Below are 18041 nucleotides of genomic sequence, written 5' to 3'. Positions count from 1 at the left end.
GGCCGGGGAGGTTCGGCCCGTTTGGGATTGCGGCGGCTCACGGATGGGCACACCACATGTAGGCTGCACAGGGCTGGCAGCCTGCGAGGTGCGTGGTGCAGGCAGCGCGCGTGCATCCACGTCTGTCACTCGGTGGTGCGAGACTCACGCTGTGCACAAGACAAGGAGTTAATTACATTTCACGGGAATCATTTCTGACGATGCACACGAGGATGAGGTGTGACACACCTAAGCCTGAGATGCTGGGAAGCACCTGCTTGCACGCCGCTGTGTTTACCTTGCGGACTGTGTGGCTGCTGAAACCCTACAGAGCAAGGATTAATCACGCAACACGCATATAACCACGGCAGAGATAGCATCACCCCTTCTCCTCCCTGGCAATAATTCCCGGTTACCACTTGCTCGCTGCTAAAGCTGCCAGCAGAAACAGGCGCTGAGATATAATTACACAGTCCTGGATGCTGTTCGGCTGCCTGGAGCCAGAGCCGTACTGGTTGGGGAAAGAGGTTTCAGAGGAGCTGCCTTGTGCCAGCAGGTGCAGTAAAACCAAGGTGCACTGGGTAGCGCAAACCCTTCCCACTGGGAGGAGGGAACCAACCAAACCCTCAGGGCAGAGGAAAGGAGAAAGGACAAGTGTAAGGAGACACTGAGCCAAGGAAGCTGGCGTTATTTGAGCCCTGTTTCTTACAAAACAGTGTCAGGGGACAAAGAGGACTGGTCAGAGCATCCCTGGGGACAGAGGGCTGGGGTCGCTCTCAGCTCAGCTCATGCAACGTGGGGTCTCTCAAGACCACCCTGCAGCTCACCCGCTCCCTGTGCCAAGCTGAGCAGCTCTCTAAGTCTCGCTTCCCTCTCTCCACTTCTCAGGTTAGTCCTTGTTTTCTCTCCCACCCCGCCCCACACTGTGTGTCCCTCCCAGGAGGGCCAGGCAGCTTTCCAGCCTGCCCAAGAGGCTCCTGCCAGGCTTTAAGTCTCAGTCAAAGTTGCATCTGAACAATACGGAGCAGATAAGTTCCACTGCTTTTCCTCCCCATGAATATTTCATAAGGCTGCTGGGCGCCAAGCCTGTCGGAGGTGGCATTAAATTAACTGCACGGACACATGGATGCTGAGACAACAGTTAATGGCTGTGCTCAAAGCTTCATGTTTTTAATCAAGGATAGAAAATGCCGTATCTGGCAGAAAAGGTGCCAACACATCCCCACTTCTTTCCTCAGTCAACAATGCCACGCGCTGTAAGGGACAGCCTCTGAAATGACCCACGATCATCATTAATTGCTTAATTAATACTTGTGGTGTGACTGCTCACTTGGCTTTTTTTCACAGATTAATGCTGGATGGATTTGTGTCCCTTTTTCTCTCAGAGCAACCACAAGGGTAAGTGCTCTGGGGAATAAGGAACTTAATGTTAATACTTGCAGAAAGTGGCCTTTAATTCTAACATCATACTTTCTGTAGCAACACAAGTCACTGTCAAGGGAGACAGGAATCCTTTTCCTGGGTGCTCAGCCTAAACCTGAACAAACTGACTGCATTCGTGCCCATTTATGCCCCAATAATCTTACTCGTTAAGGACAGGAGCTCTGGTGGGAGGTGTCACTGCCAGGTCTGCACTTGGAGTCTCCCATCCCCGGGGCGAAGCCGCCTTCCTCCGGGCACATCCCAGCGCCAGGGAGGCTTCAGGACCAGCATCTCCTGCAACAGGCAGATATTTCTAACAGTGAGTGCTACAGCTATGGCCTGGCAAGTGGGACTGACACCCCAACCCCAGAGCAGCAGCTCTGAGGGCTGCAGTGGAAATCGGCCAGGCTAAACTAGGACAGGAGAGCTCAGAACGAGTGCGATGTCAGCTGAGGTAGGCAGATGAGTCCCTGAGCACACCTGAAGGGAGCTCAATGGCTGCCAGCCTAAGGATTCAAGGAGCTGCAGATTCTCTGACAGGTGGTTTTTGCACAGAGACGAGAGCCCCTAGCACACAGCCCGCTGCCTCTCCCACCCTGCTCCTCACGCCCACGGGACTCTCCCCTCTCCCGCGGCCCTCGCATCCCCCGCAGGCTCCCCGCGAACACTGTCCCCAGCACCCCCAAGAGCAACAACCCTCATGGTCCCTGTCCCCTTCCGTAACCTCCCAGGACCCTGCATCCCCCCGTAGTCCCCAGGACCTTGCCCTGAGACCCTGCGCCCTCCCATATAGCCCCAGAACCACCCCCCCGGACCCTGCACCCTCCCACACACCCCCATGGCCCCAACACCCCCCAGCACCCTGCACCCTCCCATACACCCCCATTACCCCAGCACCCCCCAGGACCCAGCTCCAACACTCCCAGCACCCCCAACCCCAGCACCTCCCAGGACCCCACATTTTCCCATGTACCCCCTACACCCCTCAGCACCCTGCACCCCCCCAGCACCCCCATTACCCCAGCACCCTCCCATGTACCCCCCAGGACCCCTCATTCTCCCACGTACCCCCAGGATCCCCAGCACCCCGCACCCTCCGTGTACCCCCTGCACCCCCCAGCACCCCGCCCCTAGCGCGGGCCTCCAGCCGGCAGAGGGCGACGGTTGCGGGCGGTGCCTCTCTAGCGCGGCCCCCCCCCGCGGGCTCTCTATGACGGACATCCGGTTCCGGCCCGCTCCCCTTTGTGCTGGAGAAGATGGCGGCGCGGGCGGGATTCCAGTCGGTGACTCCCAGCGGCGGCGGCGGTGGGGCCGCTGCCGGGGCCGGCGCGCTGGGACCGGGCACGCCTGGCGGGCCGGTGCGCATGGGCCCGGCTCCGGGACAGGGCCTGTACCGCTCGCCGCTGCCGGGAGCCGCCTACCCGGTGAGGCGGGGGAGGGGCCGGCGGGGGCGCGCGGACCGGCGCTGCGCGGGGCGGGGCGGGAGGGAGCGGGGGCGACGGGGACGGGGACGGCCGCTCCCGGTGGGCGCTGGACCGGTTTTCTTCTCTCCGCAGCGCCCCGGAATGTTACCGGGTAGCCGGTTGGCGCCGCAGGGCCCTTCCATGGGGCCGCCCGGTTACGGCGGGAGCCCGGCGGTGCGGCCCGGGATGGCGCAGGCCAGCCTGGACCAGGCCCGCAAGAGGCCGGCGCCGCAGCAGCTCCAGCAGGTGCAGCCGCAGGCCGTGCCCAACCGCAACCACAAGTAAGGGCCGGTATCCCCGGGGCGTCCCGGGACATCCCCCGGCAAGGGGACAGGCGCGTTGCCTCTGTCCCCACGTACCCCACGGGGAGAGGGCGGATTTGGGGGCGCGGGCAGGCACCCCCCGCAATGGGAGAGCGAGCAGTGAGTCCTCGCTGGAGCGGGGACTGTGCCGGGGGGCGGCGGGAGGCACCGGTCCCTGACGGTGGCACCGGACAAAGGTTTTCCGTTGGCTGTTGGGGTGCTCTGTCTTCTCACGGCAGCTGCTTGTTGGGGGGCTGAAAGGGACGTGGGCTTTCTCGTGCAGCTCCTGTGGGAGAGGGGGGCTTCCAGCAGGTGAAAGAATAACGTGCAGCTGCTGGACAGCAGCAGTTTATGTCACGTTTCTGGCAGTATGACGTGATTCCTCAGTAACACGGGTAATTCACCCCTTGATTTCAAACACATCCCTTAGAAAGGTCGGTCTGAAGCTAATTGAGGCTAGAGAGTCGCTTTGTTTGGCATTATGTCAGCACGGCCTTTTCAGCATGATGTAACCGCGCTTTCCGAGCTCTCGGGGGGGGGGGGGTGCGACACGTTCAGGTAATCAGTTAGTCACGCTGCTGCGGGGTTCGTCAGCTCGCGGTGCTGGAGCCCTGGCAGGGGCTGTGGGAATAAAGAGCCTGGCTCTGCGCTGCCAGTCACGATAAATGCCTCTGAACGTGAGAGCCTGGGCCCGAGACTGGCATCCTGGCTGAGCGTGCTGCTCGTGCCGCAGTACAAACCCAGAGAATAAGCCGTTGTCTCGCTCCCTTCGTGAACGCCTGCAGTTAATTTGCGCAAAGCCGTTGCCATTTTAATGCCTGCGTCTGCATCTTCTTCCTCAACAGCGCTAAAAAGAAGAAGATGGCTGACAAAATTCTACCTCAGAGGGTGAGTGGAACGTGAAGTTGCAGCCTCTGTTGATACGAAGTAGACCAGAGAAGTGCGGGCAAGCTGACGGTGATTTGCATTCTTGATTGGCTCTAGATTCGTGAACTTGTACCCGAGTCTCAGGCCTACATGGACTTGCTGGCCTTTGAAAGGAAATTGGACCAGACGATCATGAGGAAACGCTTAGATATCCAGGAGGCTTTGAAGCGACCCATTAAGGTAGGGGAGGGTTGTCATCGTTATCCTGAGCGAGGTTTGGAGGCTTTTGCTTGAGTTAAGCCAGCAGGAGAGCGCTGAAGCTCGGGTCGTGTCCCTGGAATCTTAATGCTCCAGACATAACTGAGAGGTGGAACCAGAAATGCCTCTTTCCTTGCTGTCTGCCATGGGAGGGGGGGCAATATCATGCAGCAAAAAACGTTAAGCTTAGTTCTAGCAAAACATAAGCAAGATAGTCAGCCCTTTATTTCAGAATTAACACTGAGACGATGCTTTTTCTCTTAGCAAAAACGAAAGCTACGTATTTTTATCTCCAATACCTTCAATCCAGCCAAGTCGGATGCAGAGGATGGTGAAGGAACAGTCGCCTCCTGGGAGCTTCGGGTGGAAGGACGGCTGCTGGAAGATGTAAGTGTGAAATACCCAGCCACAGAGGTGACTTTATGGGTCTGGAATTGGCACTGAAACCAGTTTCTTAGTGTCTGAGAGTGTAGCTAGGGGCTTGATATCCTCCTTCATCTCTGTTTTCCAAGGAGTCTGATGGTGAAGAGACCGAGAGCCCAACTTGGAGACGGATGGGTATCCCCGTGGCAGGACATGAGTTATACAAAGTTCTTATAGCTCTAAGAATGAATGGTGAGAGCAGATCAGTGGCACTTGCGTACCCTGGCTCTGAGAAGCAGGGTGCTTGCATTGTATGTAACTGCTGAGTGATTTAATTCCTGCAAGCTCATCTTTAACTCCAGTCTTTCACTTTCTGACTTGAAACTTGATTTTCAAGCACACGTTGGTGAATTTAGGTGTTCAGAACTTAAAGGAACGCTGTCGTGCACGGTGGCTGTGCTTGAGTGCTGAGACTTGCTGTCCTAACACTTTTCCTTCCTGTGTTGCTTGCAGTCTGCTTTGTCCAAATATGATGCCACCAAGCAGAAAAGAAAGTTCTCATCCTTCTTTAAATCTCTGGTCATTGAACTTGATAAAGACCTGTATGGCCCTGACAATCACCTGGTAGAGGTGAGCTTCTTTTTGCTGTGTTACCACTAAAAATGGGTTGGTGTTTCAGCAGACAGGCTTTGTAGATCATTTGTAACTTGAGAGGTGGGGATACTTAAGGCTTGAACAAGTGGCTGGGAGCCAGGAGCTCTTGATTTCTTATCTTAGCTTTTCCTTTGACTTGCTGGGGCTTTGAACAAATGTATTAATTCTTGTTTCAAGCTGTAAGTGGGAATAAGATGAACTTTCTCTAGGTGGGTGGGATTTACTGGCAAGCTTGTTGGGCGCCAAGCAGCGGGAGCAAAGGGAACGAAGCTTGGGGGTGCTTCTAAATGCCTTCTCCTGTTCAGTGGCACAGGACTGCTACAACTCAGGAGACAGACGGCTTCCAGGTGAAGAGGCCGGGAGATGTAAATGTGCGCTGTACTGTCCTTCTGATGCTGGATTACCAGGTAAGATGTTGGGAGTAGCAGTGCTGGGCGTGTATCGTTAGCTGTGCCTGTGGCCATCTCACCTTTCTGTGCCTGTTGTTTCAGCCTCCCCAGTTCAAATTGGATCCCCGCTTGGCCCGTCTCTTGGGGATTCACACTCAGACCCGTCCGGTGATCATCCAGGCATTGTGGCAATATATCAAGACCCACAAGCTCCAGGACCCCCATGAGCGGGAGTATGTCATCTGTGACAAATACCTCCAGCAGGTAACTGTGGCTGGAACAAGCGACTGTTTCGGCTTGTCTTTGTCAGCAGCCAGTGGTCACTGGCACTGAGCTCCCATTCCTTTCCTTAGCCCTGTGTTTCTGTCACAGATATTTGAATCTCAGCGGATGAAGTTCTCTGAAATCCCACAAAGACTTCACGCGTTGCTTATGCCCCCGGAACCGATCATCATTAATCATGTCATCAGGTGAGACTGGTCCACTTGACTTCATATTTCTAGGAAGAAGAGTGGAAGGGATGGGTGAGGCCAGCACAGGAAGACGATGTAATGTGTTCTGATTTTCAGCAGCAGTTCCAATGTTGCCTGTCATTGTTTCTTCGTACAAGAACAGCCGCCTTTCATTCACCACATCCCTCTTTTCCGCAAGGCACTCCCACGTTCGTGCTGTCCTTTGCATTACACTGTTGTAGATAGAAATCTGCTTGGAACAATCACTTGGTCCTCGTGCTGCAAAGCCATCAGTGGAGCTTTGCTGCTTGGTGTTAGAGCCGAAGCTTAATGCCAGCTTAGCTTGTCCCTGCCTGCAGTCCTTATGCTGCAGCATCCTGGAAGAGCTACAGTTTGGTGCTTTCTTGAGCTACTTACTTACTTTGGCTTTTTTCTAGTGTTGATCCAAATGACCAGAAGAAAACAGCTTGCTATGACATCGATGTGGAGGTGGATGATACCTTGAAAACTCAGATGAATTCCTTTTTGCTATCCACAGCCAGCCAACAGGAAATCGCTGCTCTGGATAACAAGGTAGGAGGAGCTCCTATGGGTCTGCTCTCCTCAGTGCTGGGTAGGAATCTGTCTCCAGAGCAGGCGAGCCCTGAACAGGACAGGAGTTCAGCTGTGCTCCGCTGTGCGATGGAAGCTGCAGCGGGGTCAGCCATGGTTACAAACAGGTGGCTTTACCTGGAAGTGTAGTTTTAAAGCAAATGGTCAGTGGGAAAACTGGTAATGATTGAAAATCCTGTCTGATAGGTGCAAGTCGACTAGGGAGTATAAGACTTTGCCTTCGTGTGTTGGGTCTCTTGTTGTTTCTGTCTGACTTTTTCCCCTACTCAGCAGTTTAGTTGCTGTGCTTATCTCCTTCAGATCCATGAAACAATAGAGACAATTAACCAGCTGAAGACCCAGCGTGAGTTCATGCTGAGCTTTGCCCGAGATCCTCAGGGCTTCATCAATGACTGGCTACAGTCCCAGTGCCGGGATTTAAAGGTAAAAGCTTTGTCTTGTGTGACTGGATCCACCTTCCACACGCTTCCCTCATTATAACCAGCTCCCACAGAGATAGAGGCAATTTCCTGCTCAGAAAGCAAGACGCGTAAGGACCTGACCTGACTGTACTGAAATGTCTTTGAGGAAAGGGGAGGGGGGTGGGTTTGCTCAGTGCAGAGCTTTTGCGCTCCCTGAACGGTTTTGTGCTTTGTGCTTTCCAGACAATGACTGATGTTGTTGGGAATCCTGAAGAGGAGCGTAGAGCTGAGTTCTACTTCCAGCCGTGGGCACAGGAAGCCGTGTGCAGATACTTCTACTCCAAGGTGGGTGTCCCCGAGCGGGGGTCCCTCTCTGTACCCAGTGGCTCAGAGTACCTGTCTCACTCCGTGGTGGAAAGTGGCAGTGCTAAGCTTCACGTGCATCTTGGTCCCAGTTTGAGTTCACCCTTTTCCAGCTGCATCCCATGTTACTCGGATGCTGATGTGCTGCACCATCTGAGTATATTAATGCTGCAATTCTGGCTTCTCTTGCAGGTGCAGCAAAGACGGCAGGAACTGGAGCAGGCCCTGGGCATCCGTAACACATAGGCTGCTCCGCCCCTCCCCAGCCAGAAGGCATCACGGCTATTTGTGGAGATGGAGAGCTGCAGAGTACACTGTTAAAGCTGACATAATCCCACTCCAGCAGCGAGGCCTGCATCATTATTCATCCTGGCATTGTCCCTCTTGGGGCAGCTCCAGGACACCTGGGGTCTTCTGGGGTGCGGCAAGCAGACAGGCTCCAATGAGCACACATTTCTACCTGGTTTTCTTCCTGACTGTTGCCTTGTCAGTCCCAAGGCTTCCAAGAGCCTTCCCTTGACTCCGCACTGCCCGTAGTGTCCCCAGTAGCCAGTACGACTGCTGACTTGGAGCCTTTCTCGAGTTCGGAAACCACAGCCCATTCCTCCCCAACTAGCATCTAGTTGTGGCACACGTGAGACCTGCCTGGATCTGCCATAAGGGTGGAGTTCTATGGCTCTTCTCTTCCCTGCCTCATTTTATAGCAAGGTGCCAGGAGATGTAGTGGGCAGGATGCCATGAGCTGACATACCTCCCTGCCCTTACTCCCTCGCTCGGAGGGTGCTGCTGCACTGGGCTGCCTCATAGGTCACTCTCCTCCTTGAGGAAGTTACTGGACTGTGTAGAGAATTGCTTCTTGCCTTGTCCCTCTTTCCTGCCCTGTTCCCTTTGTGTTCTTTGACAGACTGTCCTAGGCTGGGATCACGGGGGAGATGGGACATTGGCTTACCGCAGGGATGCGGAAGCGTTGGAGTGGCGAGACTTCATTGCAAAAGACCTTTGCTTGCGGTTCCAGCAAGCCATCTGCTGCTTGTTTTCCCTGTAGCTGGGAGAGGGGATGCAGCAACTGCCTGGTGGAATTGTGCAGGGCCACGGTGTTGTAGGCTCGTTGCTTTGGGACAGTTATCCTGCGTCACTTGCTGTGGGGACCAGAGGCTCCTTCGTGTGGATCCGGGGGGGTAACAGGACAGTCCTTGGGAACGGATGTAGCTCCAAGCATACGCGTTAGCAGGTGTTTCCATGCTGAAGCTCCTGTGGTTTTTAGTCAAGTTTTAGGTTCTGGGGCTGCTGTAAGGCCCAGCATGGTTCAGGAATGTACAAGTAGATTTTCTCTACTGTGGGAGTAGCAGCCCAGATGCCTCTTCATGGAATGAATTACTAGTGAACTAGTGGTCAGGCATAAGAGAATGGCTTCTTTTAGCCTGGATCTCTGTATTTCTGCTCGGGACTGTAACACAAATGGACTTGAAAGTTGGTCATGTTCTCTTGGAATAGCTGCAAAGTCACGTTACTGACGAACCTCCCCCATCCCCCACACCCAGCTTTGGGGAGGTTGGGAAGGTTGCTATGAATTTGGGAGCCTGGGTGGCCCTACTCCTTGTGTCTGTGTTACTACATGTCTGTGAGTAATAGACTCTCGACTTCCCTTCTCCTTTGCCCCCTTATGAAATGGCTCCTCTGTGGTACTGGGGTGAAGGTCTTGGTGCTGATGAAGCAGCCCACTGACTCCTCAGGGTAATCACACATGAAGGATGCTGAGTACTGCGTAGGCAAACATAGCTGTTGCAGAATAACTGCTTTTCTTAACTGAATATTATGGTTTTTTCCATGGACCAAAATTTTTGGTTTTTTACTGTATCCTTGTAGACGTCACCCGGTTTTAATAAAAGCCTCCTGTGAAGGAAGCTGTCCTCTCTCCTTCTGTGCTGACAGCACGCTTTCTCTCAGCAGCTGCCTTGGTGACACTTGATTTACTTCCCTGGGAAGGGACAGGATTATCTCCACTTTATTTTATATTTTTTTTTTTTTACAGCCAACTGGGTTAAGAGATGGGAGAGAAAATGTTCTTCATATTTTGGCCTTTTATAGAGAGCATTTCATGTAAAGATCTCCTGGCTTGCAGAGTCTGTTAAGCCTTTGCAAAGTGCTTTTGTGGTAAACAAAGTAACTTGAGCAAAACTGGAAGTCCAGTGGCCAAGCTGCTGATAAAATCTCGGCAGCCCTGTTTCCACGCTGCTGCCTTGCAGAATTGTGACAGCCTGTTACAAGTCCTGTGGGAGTCAGGCATAATTTTGAGGAAACTGTATTAAAGTTTACATACAAGGGTTTATGCAGAAGGGTCATTACTCTCTTCACCTTGCCCTTTTTATACAAGTAGAAATGTTTTACAGAAAACCCGTAAGCCCTTGTTGCAAGGGAAAGAGATCCTCTGTGTATGGAAGGGGAGCTTGCCTAAGGTCAGGCAGTAGTGTAAGGCTGTGAGATGAGGGCAGGACTTGTGTCCTGGGTCTGCAACCAGACGGTTCATATTTCTTACCTGGGGGAGCAAAACCCCATTATTTTTTTAGGAAGAGGGGAAAATAAAATGCTTTTATGCAGAAAAAGGGGGAGAGAGAGGCTGGGCAGTCCGGACTGCCGGCGCTGCTGAGATTTGCAATCTGAGCTATGTCACCTTTGCTTCAGGGGAGCGATTTGCACCTGCAGCGCGGCCCTGTGTTGCCACCCGCCGGGCTCTGCCAGGACAGCCGCCGGCTCTGCTGCCCCGGGCACGGGTGCCCGATTCCCCTCCGGGGCCGAGGCGGGGCCAGAGGCGGGACGGGGCCGCCCCTGCTCTGGGCAGCCTTGAAATACCAGCGGCGGGCTCAGTGCTGCGCAGCGCCCCGGCTCCCCGCACCATGGGTGGCAAGAAGGTCTGCGTCGTGGGCTCTGGCAACTGGTGAGCACCTGCTGCCTGGGGGCCCGGGTCCCCTCTTGGAGCACAGCACGGTCCCCATCCTTCTCGGTGCCTCATGGCACCCGGTGCAAGCCGTCCCCGTTTCACCGGGACCCCTGTGCGAGTGACATGGGGCTCGCTGGTGCCAGTGGATTTGGTGCCCGCTGCCTACGGCTCTGCTCTGCCCATGCAGGGGCTCGGCCATCGCCAAGATCGCTGGCAGCAATGCGGCACGGCTGAGCACCTTCGAGAAACAGGTGAACATGTGGGTGCTGGAGGAGGAGGTTGGTGGCCGGCGGCTCACTGAAATCATCAACACGGAGCATGAAAACGTCAAGTACCTGCCGGGGCACAAGCTACCCCCCAATGTGGTGAGTGTGGCCTGCTGGCAGCCTCTCTGCTGGGCACAAGGGCCGGTGCTGACAGCCAGGCTCTCTGGTCAGAGGTAATCCATAGCTGGGAGCTGTTGGAGCCCTGGGGTCCTGGGCACCGGGGGTTTGAAGGTAGGAGATGCACCGGGCTGCATGGGACTCAGTTACACCCTCCCGGTGACCTTGATCCACGCTTGGACAAGCTGCAGCCCTGGCTGCTCTCGCTGCCCACCTTTGCCCTGGCATCCCACGAGCTGGGCTTGAGGCCATGCGGTTGCCTCGGGGTGGACATCAGCAGCGTGCAGAGAGCCTGCTGCCCCACGGGGCCTGCTGCCCCACAGCTCTACGCTCAGCCCCTCGGCACGCTCTGGCCTGCTGCGGTTCCCCAAATGACCCCAGCTCTGCGCCACCAGCTTGGGCTGCTTTCGCTCTGCTCCAGCCACCCTGCCCTGCCAGCCCTGGAAGGGCACCTGTAAGGGAAGCCCCCAGCAGTTGCTCTCAAGCCCCTGTTTTGTCCTGGATTCGGGACACGCTCACTGCACAACTACAGGCACAAATCCCTGATGACAGTTGTATCCTGTTCAGGTAGCAGAGCCAGACCTGCTGAAAGCCTGTGCTGGGGCTGACATTCTCCTGTTCGTGGTGCCCCACCAGTTTATCGGCAAAGTCTGTGACCAGCTCAAGGGCCATGTGAAGAAAGATGCTGTTGGGGTGTCGCTCATCAAGGTGTGTGCAGGAGGAGCGCTGCCCGGGCAACTCGCTGGGGTGCTGGGTCGGGGGATTTACCTGGAAGCAGCCTGGCTCGGAGAGGCTGCAAAGGGAATCTGGGGATTCTGGAGCAGAAGCCGGGCTCTCCAGGGTTATGGCTGGGGGGGAGAGTGGGAAGTGGGAGCAGAGTCTTTGTGGGGATTTAGCGGAGGAGAAGGGTGAGGGCATGTGGGGGATCTCGAGTGCTGTGAGGAGAGGGGTGCAGCTGAGCGCGGGGGGGCTGTTGGGATGAGAGTCGGAGCACTGCAGCACAGGGAATAGCGGGATTGGGGCAGGTGGGCCCAGGTCTTGGGGGGACAGGGGCTCATCCCTGTCTTGGTCATGTCCCAGGGGGTGGACGAAGGACCAGATGGGCTGAGGCTGATCTCAGACATCATCCATGAGAAACTGGGAATAGAGATGAGCGTCCTCATGGGGGCCAACATTGCTAGTGAAGTGGCAGAAGAGAAGTTCTGTGAAACAACCATTGGTAAGGAGTCAACATCCCTCCTCGTTAGCAGCCTTCATTTCTGATGAGCAGGAAGAGGCAAAGGGGTGAGCATGGTGCAGCTTAAACTCCCGTCTGCCTCAGGTGAGCCAGCCCTTTCTCCCTGTGGAGGCAGTGAGATTCCATAGGAGCTGGATGAACTCATTCACAGGTTTTACGATGTGATTGCTCACGTCATTAAAAACAGAGTTGTGTGTCTGTAAGTTCTGCTGGCATGGACTCTGAGCATCAGGGAGTCTGCCTGGCACAAATTAAAGGGGTGGACACTAAGAGGCCCTTTAGAAATAGAGCTCCTACCTTCATTTCCTTGGGCTTCAAGGGATGCTCACCTGGATCTCATGTTATTGCCAGCCAGAGCTGCTTGAAAGTTCATCTGGTGACTGTTCCTAACATCCTCCGCACTGTGAGTCATGCACAGCAGCCAAAACCAACAGAACAGTTCGCTGGGTTAGAAGTTACAGGATTCAAAGTGTCTGTGTTTTAAACAAAAGCAAACATGCTGTGCAGGAGGCCGCAGAGACTGGAGAGGTATAAGCAGAACATGCTCTCACTGCGAGCATGCAGAAATGCTCTTGAGCAGGACACTGCAGGAACAGGGAGAACAGCAGTTTCCAAACCCAGCTTTGCAAACTTCGAAGATGCTTTTAATCTCCTGGGCATGTCAGTTCTGTCTTGTTTGACACAGCAGTAGGGATCGTCCCTGTCTTCTGGGAATTCCAAGGTTGAACCTTGCTCATCTGACGGGCAATGTGTGCTTGGCACTTTGTGGACCTGCAAATGTTTAGCAACGTCCATCAGTTGGGCAATAGGTTCCTCTTGCTATGCTGCAGGAACATATCACCGGGCAGGAAAGCAGCACGGTCCTACCTCGGGGTCTCTGCCCATCATCTTCCTCCTCCTCCCTTTGTCTCATCAGGCTGCAAGAACATGCAGCATGGGCAGACGCTGAAGGAGCTGATGCAGACACCGAACTTCCGGGTGACAGTGGTGCAGGAAGCTGACACTGTAGAGATCTGCGGGGCTCTCAAGGTGGGTGAGCCACTCGCCAGGGTTTGTGGGTCTTGGTTAGCAGAGCCTGCTGTTCTCTAGGGCCCTGCAGGGAGCTCTGGGGAGGAGGCTGCCAGTCAAATGAACCCCACTGGACATTGCACTGGGGCTCGCTGAGACCTTTGGGTCAAAGGCTAGGCTTTGGAGGGAACCGTGGATGTGTCCTGTTCAGCTGCTTGGAGGGACGATGATCGCTGGCACAGGCAGGGGCAGGCAGGAGCCTGTCCTTGGGACCACACAGGCAGCTCATGGACACAGCAAAGCCCTGAGCTCCGTTTGGAACAGATCCCTCTGCGCTGCTGTTGTTTTCCAGAACGTTGTGGCTGTAGGAGCTGGCTTCTGTGATGGGCTTGGCTATGGAGACAACACAAAGGCTGCCGTGATCCGTCTGGGACTGATGGAGATGATTGCCTTCGCCAAACTCTTCTGTAAGGGCCCCGTCACCCCTTCCACCTTCCTGGAGAGCTGTGGAGTCGCTGACCTCATCACTACCTGCTACGGTGGCCGCAACCGCAAGGTGGCTGAGGCTTTTGCCAAGACTGGGAAGGTAAGCAGAGCGGGGAGGAGGCAACATCGATATCTGCATCAGCCTACTTAGTTACTGGCTGGAGTTAAACCACGACAGCAGGCAAGGAGGTGGACCTAGCTAGCACCGTGGTATCCTGCTTTCACTCGCCCCGTGCCACAGTCTGGCTCCAGGGAAGGAACACGGGGCAGCAGAGGGGTTGCAGGGTCCAGCTCCCCCCTCACTGTTGGGTTGTTTCAGTCTATTGAACAGCTGGAGAAGGAGATGTTGAATGGGCAGAAGCTGCAGGGTCCCCAGACATCTGCTGAGCTGCATCGCATCCTTAAAAGCAAGAACATAGTGGAGAAGTGAGTGCTGTCATCTCTCTTGTCTGCTCTTTTGGGGTGGGGCTGGGATCTTTTCTGCAGCTGTGGAAGGGGAAACCCACCCTTAGCATCTCCACTGTTCAGGTCAGTCTCTGCACTGCCCAGATCAAACCTGCTAGGCAGGAATGGCCTGTTGGATGAGGCACCGTGCCACTGTCCCACCTGCTCCTGCCCAGTGGTTCTGCATGTCACAACAGAAGTTGAGGTGCTCTGACTCTGCCGGGTCTGGTGACAGTGCAGGGGGTGACTTTGTTCATCTACCCACAGGTTCCCCCTCTTCACAGCTGTGTATCAGATCTGCTACGAAGGCAAACCTGTCACTGATGTCATCAAGTGTCTCCAGAACCACCCTGAGCACATGTAAGTGGGCTCTGCCTGCAAAACCACTGGTCCTGCCGAGATGAGCGGAGAGCTGCTGCCCGCACCAACTCGCTGCTGCTACAGCTTTGTAAGGAGTCCGGAATTCCTGGGAGCCTTTGCAGAGTGCTGGAAGGGCAGAGGTTCCCTTTCTCAGCCCTGGACACTGCCAGCCTGAGCCTGGCATCTGCACAGAGGCATCTGCTGATCTCCCTCTCTTTGAAGGGCTCGTTTAGCTTCTGCTGCTGTCTAGGGTCTGGCCTGAGCGGGGCTGAGCGTCTTCCTCCTTTCACTTTCTCTTGCTGTGATGGATTCTGTTCTTGGAAGGACTCTGCCGGATCATCTTGATCGATACGGGCTGTGCAGGAGGCACTGCCTGGGAGGACAAGCTTTGCTGTTAGCCCCACAGGGCCACTTTGCATGACACCAGCCCTTTCCTGCTTGCTGTTGTTGCTTTTGGCTTAACTGCCTCGTGGAGAGGGCACGCTTCCCTGCCAGGCTCCACCAAGGCAAGAGAAGCTCCTAAGGACTTTCAAAGGGTCTGAGAATCACTCTTCTTTCTAAGAAGCACCAGCACAGAAAATAGCACTCTTTGCCACCCTGCCACATGCTGCTTCCCCAGCCACCACCAGCTGCTCCTGCTGAACAGTACAGCCAATGCTTTGTGTTTGAGGGCAGCTCCGGAATGAGACTTTACAGCTTGTTTATTTAGTTTTTTGCTCTTGCAGTCAAATCTGCCCCCTGCACCTGGGGAACTCCCCTGTTGTCACAGATTGGCCTGTGCTAATTCCATGCCCACTGTCCCCAGACAGCCTTTCTCCCTCATATCGGTTTGTCCTCTGGCTGGCTTTGGCAATGCAGGGACCAACTGCCCCAAAGTCTTTCTGAGCAGCTGGCAGGCTGTGTAGCCCTTGGCTGTGTATCTGCCAAAGCAGTTGGGTCATGTTGCTTTTAGATGAATGATCCACATCATTGCTTTTTGCCTTCTCTCTGGCTTGCTCCAGTCTGTGCCTTAGCCTGGTCTTTGCTTCTACGCGTGGCTTTATAGGAGATGAGAAAGCAGGTTCCACACTTTCCCTGCTGCTCCTCCTGCAAGGGTGCTGGAAACTGCTCACTAGCACAAGGGGCAGCAATGGACATGTGATCCACGAGAGGTACAAGGAGACCTCCAACATCACAGGAGAGGACAGAGGTCTCGTGCCTTTGAAACTTGCCCCTTGTCCGGCCGTGTGCCACGTACCTCTCTGGTCTTCTGAAGCTGGCTCGCTCCGCTCGTGTTTGCTCAGGCCAGCGTGTCCAGCGGTTCACTGATCCCTGTCTGGGCCGGCAGGCTGGAGCTGCTGCAGGTCTCGCTCTCCACCCCCGTTCCAGGTCCTAGTCTCTGACTAGCAGTGTACTTTACAAATGTTTAAAATAATAATAAACTTGGAGAGGAGAGGGGAGACACGCTCTTTGCTCTGTGGCTCTGGTGCATCATTGTCTTTGGGTTGGTGCCTGCTGGACTTGCTGCGTGCAGAACAGGGCACTGTCAGTTCCCTCCTGGCTCTGCACCCTTGTGTGCTGTCCCAGAAACAGCAAGAATGCCCCCGCAGGTCACTGCTCAGTCACAACATTACACAGTGTCCCACTTGCTTTTTCTCAGCAGTGGTTCCACTGTTCAAGTTTGGCTGCAGGACCAAAGGGGGTTGAGGTTGAAATGCTGATCTGGGTTCAGAATCCAAATTCTTCTACCTGGGGCCTGCAGGAGCCAGGCCAGGACCCTGCTGTGCCCCGTGTACCCCAGGCCTCCCCTTCTCTGATGTCTTGGCTTCTTGGGACGTGCTGTGTTGTTTTAGTCATCTCTTCCCAACTGCTTTTCCCCGACTTGCCTTGTCCCTGTCTTTCTTTGAAATGTGTCTCGTACTGAGTGACCTTTCCAGGACTGTTAGCCCTCTGCTCGGCCTCTTGCTAGGGGAATTTAATCTGCTGGCACTGCAGTTGTTTCTGTGCCTTTTATTAGACACGCTTTCTCACTAGGCACCCACGACCTTTAAATTCAACTGAGCTATCGTACGGAAAGTAGCCAGCATCGGCTTCCTCTAATGAGGAACTTTATTGAGGTTGGAAGGAGGATAAAGGAAGTCCAGTGTGTTCCTGGAGGGCTGGCACGGCTTCTAGTTCCCTTTGTCTTGAAGTGCTTCAGGAATCCCAGCTCAAGCGTTTGGACATGAGGCTCACAGAGGAGCGACGGCCTCTGAGCTCTCCTCCCTACACACATTGCAGTCTCGCTTTGCTAAACTCTTGCCAGCACTTGCCCGGAGCTGCAGCAAGATCCAGAATTGGATTTTGTACTTGCGTTTAGCTTCCTCTGCCATGGAAGTGCTTTGCAAATCCCTCTTCCTGTGGGTTTCTCTGATGCTGCGTACTGCTGGTGGTGCCCTGCAGCATTTGCTGAAAGACCTACGTCTCACCTGCGTGCGGCCAGTGCGCAAGTCTCTTGCTGTTAGGACCTGTGCCTTGCACTGGAGTTCATGAGCTATAAAAAGTCTTCCCTTTGCCATTTGGAGTTATGTTCTGCAGCCTCAGCACATCCAGGCACTGCAGGACGCTGCAGCCTCCGGAGTGCCGCTGTGCAGCGGCCTGGGGAAAGGAGGGGGGGGGGGGGGGGACAGCCTGGCTCTTGCAGCCTCAGGGCTTGACGGAGCCCTCAGAGCAGCGCTGTGGCAGCACTGTTTATGGCTCGCAAGGAGCTCCGGGCCTGGGAGAAGAGCAGCCCTTGCTGGCAGCAGCTGCCCTAGTGCTTTTGGAGGAGCATGGCCTCCTGAAGGAGGCTGTCGGGCTGCGAGCATAGGCTGGGCCCTCAGGGAGGGCGGCGAGGCCTCCGAGTGCCTCAGCGCTGGAGCGGGACCGGCACGGCCTCGGCTCCATCCCGTGTGCGGCTGAGGACAGTCCCCTCAGGCTGCTGGCGCCTCGGCCTCACGCAGGGTGAGCTGTGGCGTGCCTTGTGGGGCATGGCCAGCAGCACGGCCCGTGCTGAGGAGAGCGGCCCGAGGGGCGGCAGCCCGGGCCGGCCCTGCCCGGGGCCGCGGGGGGGGGCACCGGCCGCCTGAGGTGACAGAGCGGCGGTGCCGCCGGCCCCGCGAGGGGGCGCTGCAGCTCCCGTGGACTACACATCCCAGCAGGCAGCGCGGCGGCGTCACAGCCCCACGTGACGGGCGGGGCGCTGGCCGGAAGCGCACTGCAGCGGAACCGCGCGCCGGTGGTACGGGAGCCCGAGGGGCAGGTAACGGGGACGGGGGAGGGGCGGCGGGACGGGGGGGGGGGGGGGAAGCGCTCTCGGCCCCCGCTGACCGCCGCCTCGGTGTTGCAGGCGCAGCCATGGTGTCCGGCAAACAGCTGGCCGACTTCGGCTACAAGGCCTTCTCCGGTTCCATGCTGCTGCTGACGGTCTACGGCGGGTACCTGTGCGGCGTCCGCGCCTACCGCCTCTTCCAGCGCCGCCGGGAGCGACAGACCGCGGCCGGCCCCGACAGCTGACGGCGACCTGCCACCCACTACCGCGTTTCCCGGCTGGGAGGAGAAAGGCCCCGGGGCTCGGCCCCGGAGCGGGGGGAGATGGGGCCTAATAAAACCCTCGTGAAAAGCCCGAGTGCGGTGCTGCGTGTGTCTGCCCCAACAGCTCCC

The 18041-nt window shown here is 55.8% G+C and overlaps 3 protein-coding genes across 3 annotated transcripts; all 3 read left to right on the top strand.

Annotated features, from left to right (window-relative positions):
• The first annotated feature begins 2636 nt into the window (after nucleotides 1–2636).
• SMARCD1 (SWI/SNF related BAF chromatin remodeling complex subunit D1) lies at nucleotides 2637–9429 on the top strand. Its single transcript, XM_075737625.1, has 13 exons — nucleotides 2637–2825; nucleotides 2958–3145; nucleotides 4012–4054; nucleotides 4151–4273; nucleotides 4556–4678; nucleotides 5168–5284; nucleotides 5614–5715; nucleotides 5800–5961; nucleotides 6070–6167; nucleotides 6587–6722; nucleotides 7062–7184; nucleotides 7406–7507; nucleotides 7718–9429. Exons 1-13 carry the CDS (start codon nucleotides 2658–2660, stop codon nucleotides 7769–7771), a joined length of 1539 nt encoding a protein of 512 aa, XP_075593740.1. The 5' UTR covers nucleotides 2637–2657; the 3' UTR covers nucleotides 7772–9429.
• Nucleotides 9430–10326: 897 nt separating this feature from the next.
• On the top strand, nucleotides 10327–15826 carry GPD1 (glycerol-3-phosphate dehydrogenase 1). The gene is made up of 8 exons (XM_010310720.2): nucleotides 10327–10460; nucleotides 10651–10828; nucleotides 11414–11554; nucleotides 11927–12065; nucleotides 13000–13112; nucleotides 13444–13677; nucleotides 13897–14003; nucleotides 14289–15826. The coding sequence occupies exons 1-8, from the start codon at nucleotides 10420–10422 to the stop codon at nucleotides 14383–14385; spliced, it is 1050 nt and encodes a 349-aa protein (XP_010309022.1). The 5' UTR covers nucleotides 10327–10419; the 3' UTR covers nucleotides 14386–15826.
• Nucleotides 15827–17505: 1679 nt separating this feature from the next.
• Nucleotides 17506–18003, top strand: COX14 (cytochrome c oxidase assembly factor COX14). Its single transcript, XM_075737768.1, has 2 exons — nucleotides 17506–17640; nucleotides 17728–18003. The coding sequence occupies exon 2, from the start codon at nucleotides 17736–17738 to the stop codon at nucleotides 17892–17894; it is 159 nt and encodes a 52-aa protein (XP_075593883.1). The 5' UTR covers nucleotides 17506–17640; nucleotides 17728–17735; the 3' UTR covers nucleotides 17895–18003.
• The last annotated feature ends 38 nt before the right edge of the window (nucleotides 18004–18041 follow it).

This window comes from Balearica regulorum, chromosome 29 (assembly GCF_011004875.1).
Source record: "Balearica regulorum gibbericeps isolate bBalReg1 chromosome 29, bBalReg1.pri, whole genome shotgun sequence".
In the NCBI taxonomy this organism is placed as follows: Eukaryota; Metazoa; Chordata; class Aves; order Gruiformes; family Gruidae; genus Balearica; species Balearica regulorum.
Note: the sequence above shows the minus strand (reverse complement) of the source record. Positions and strands in the feature narration are given on the sequence as shown.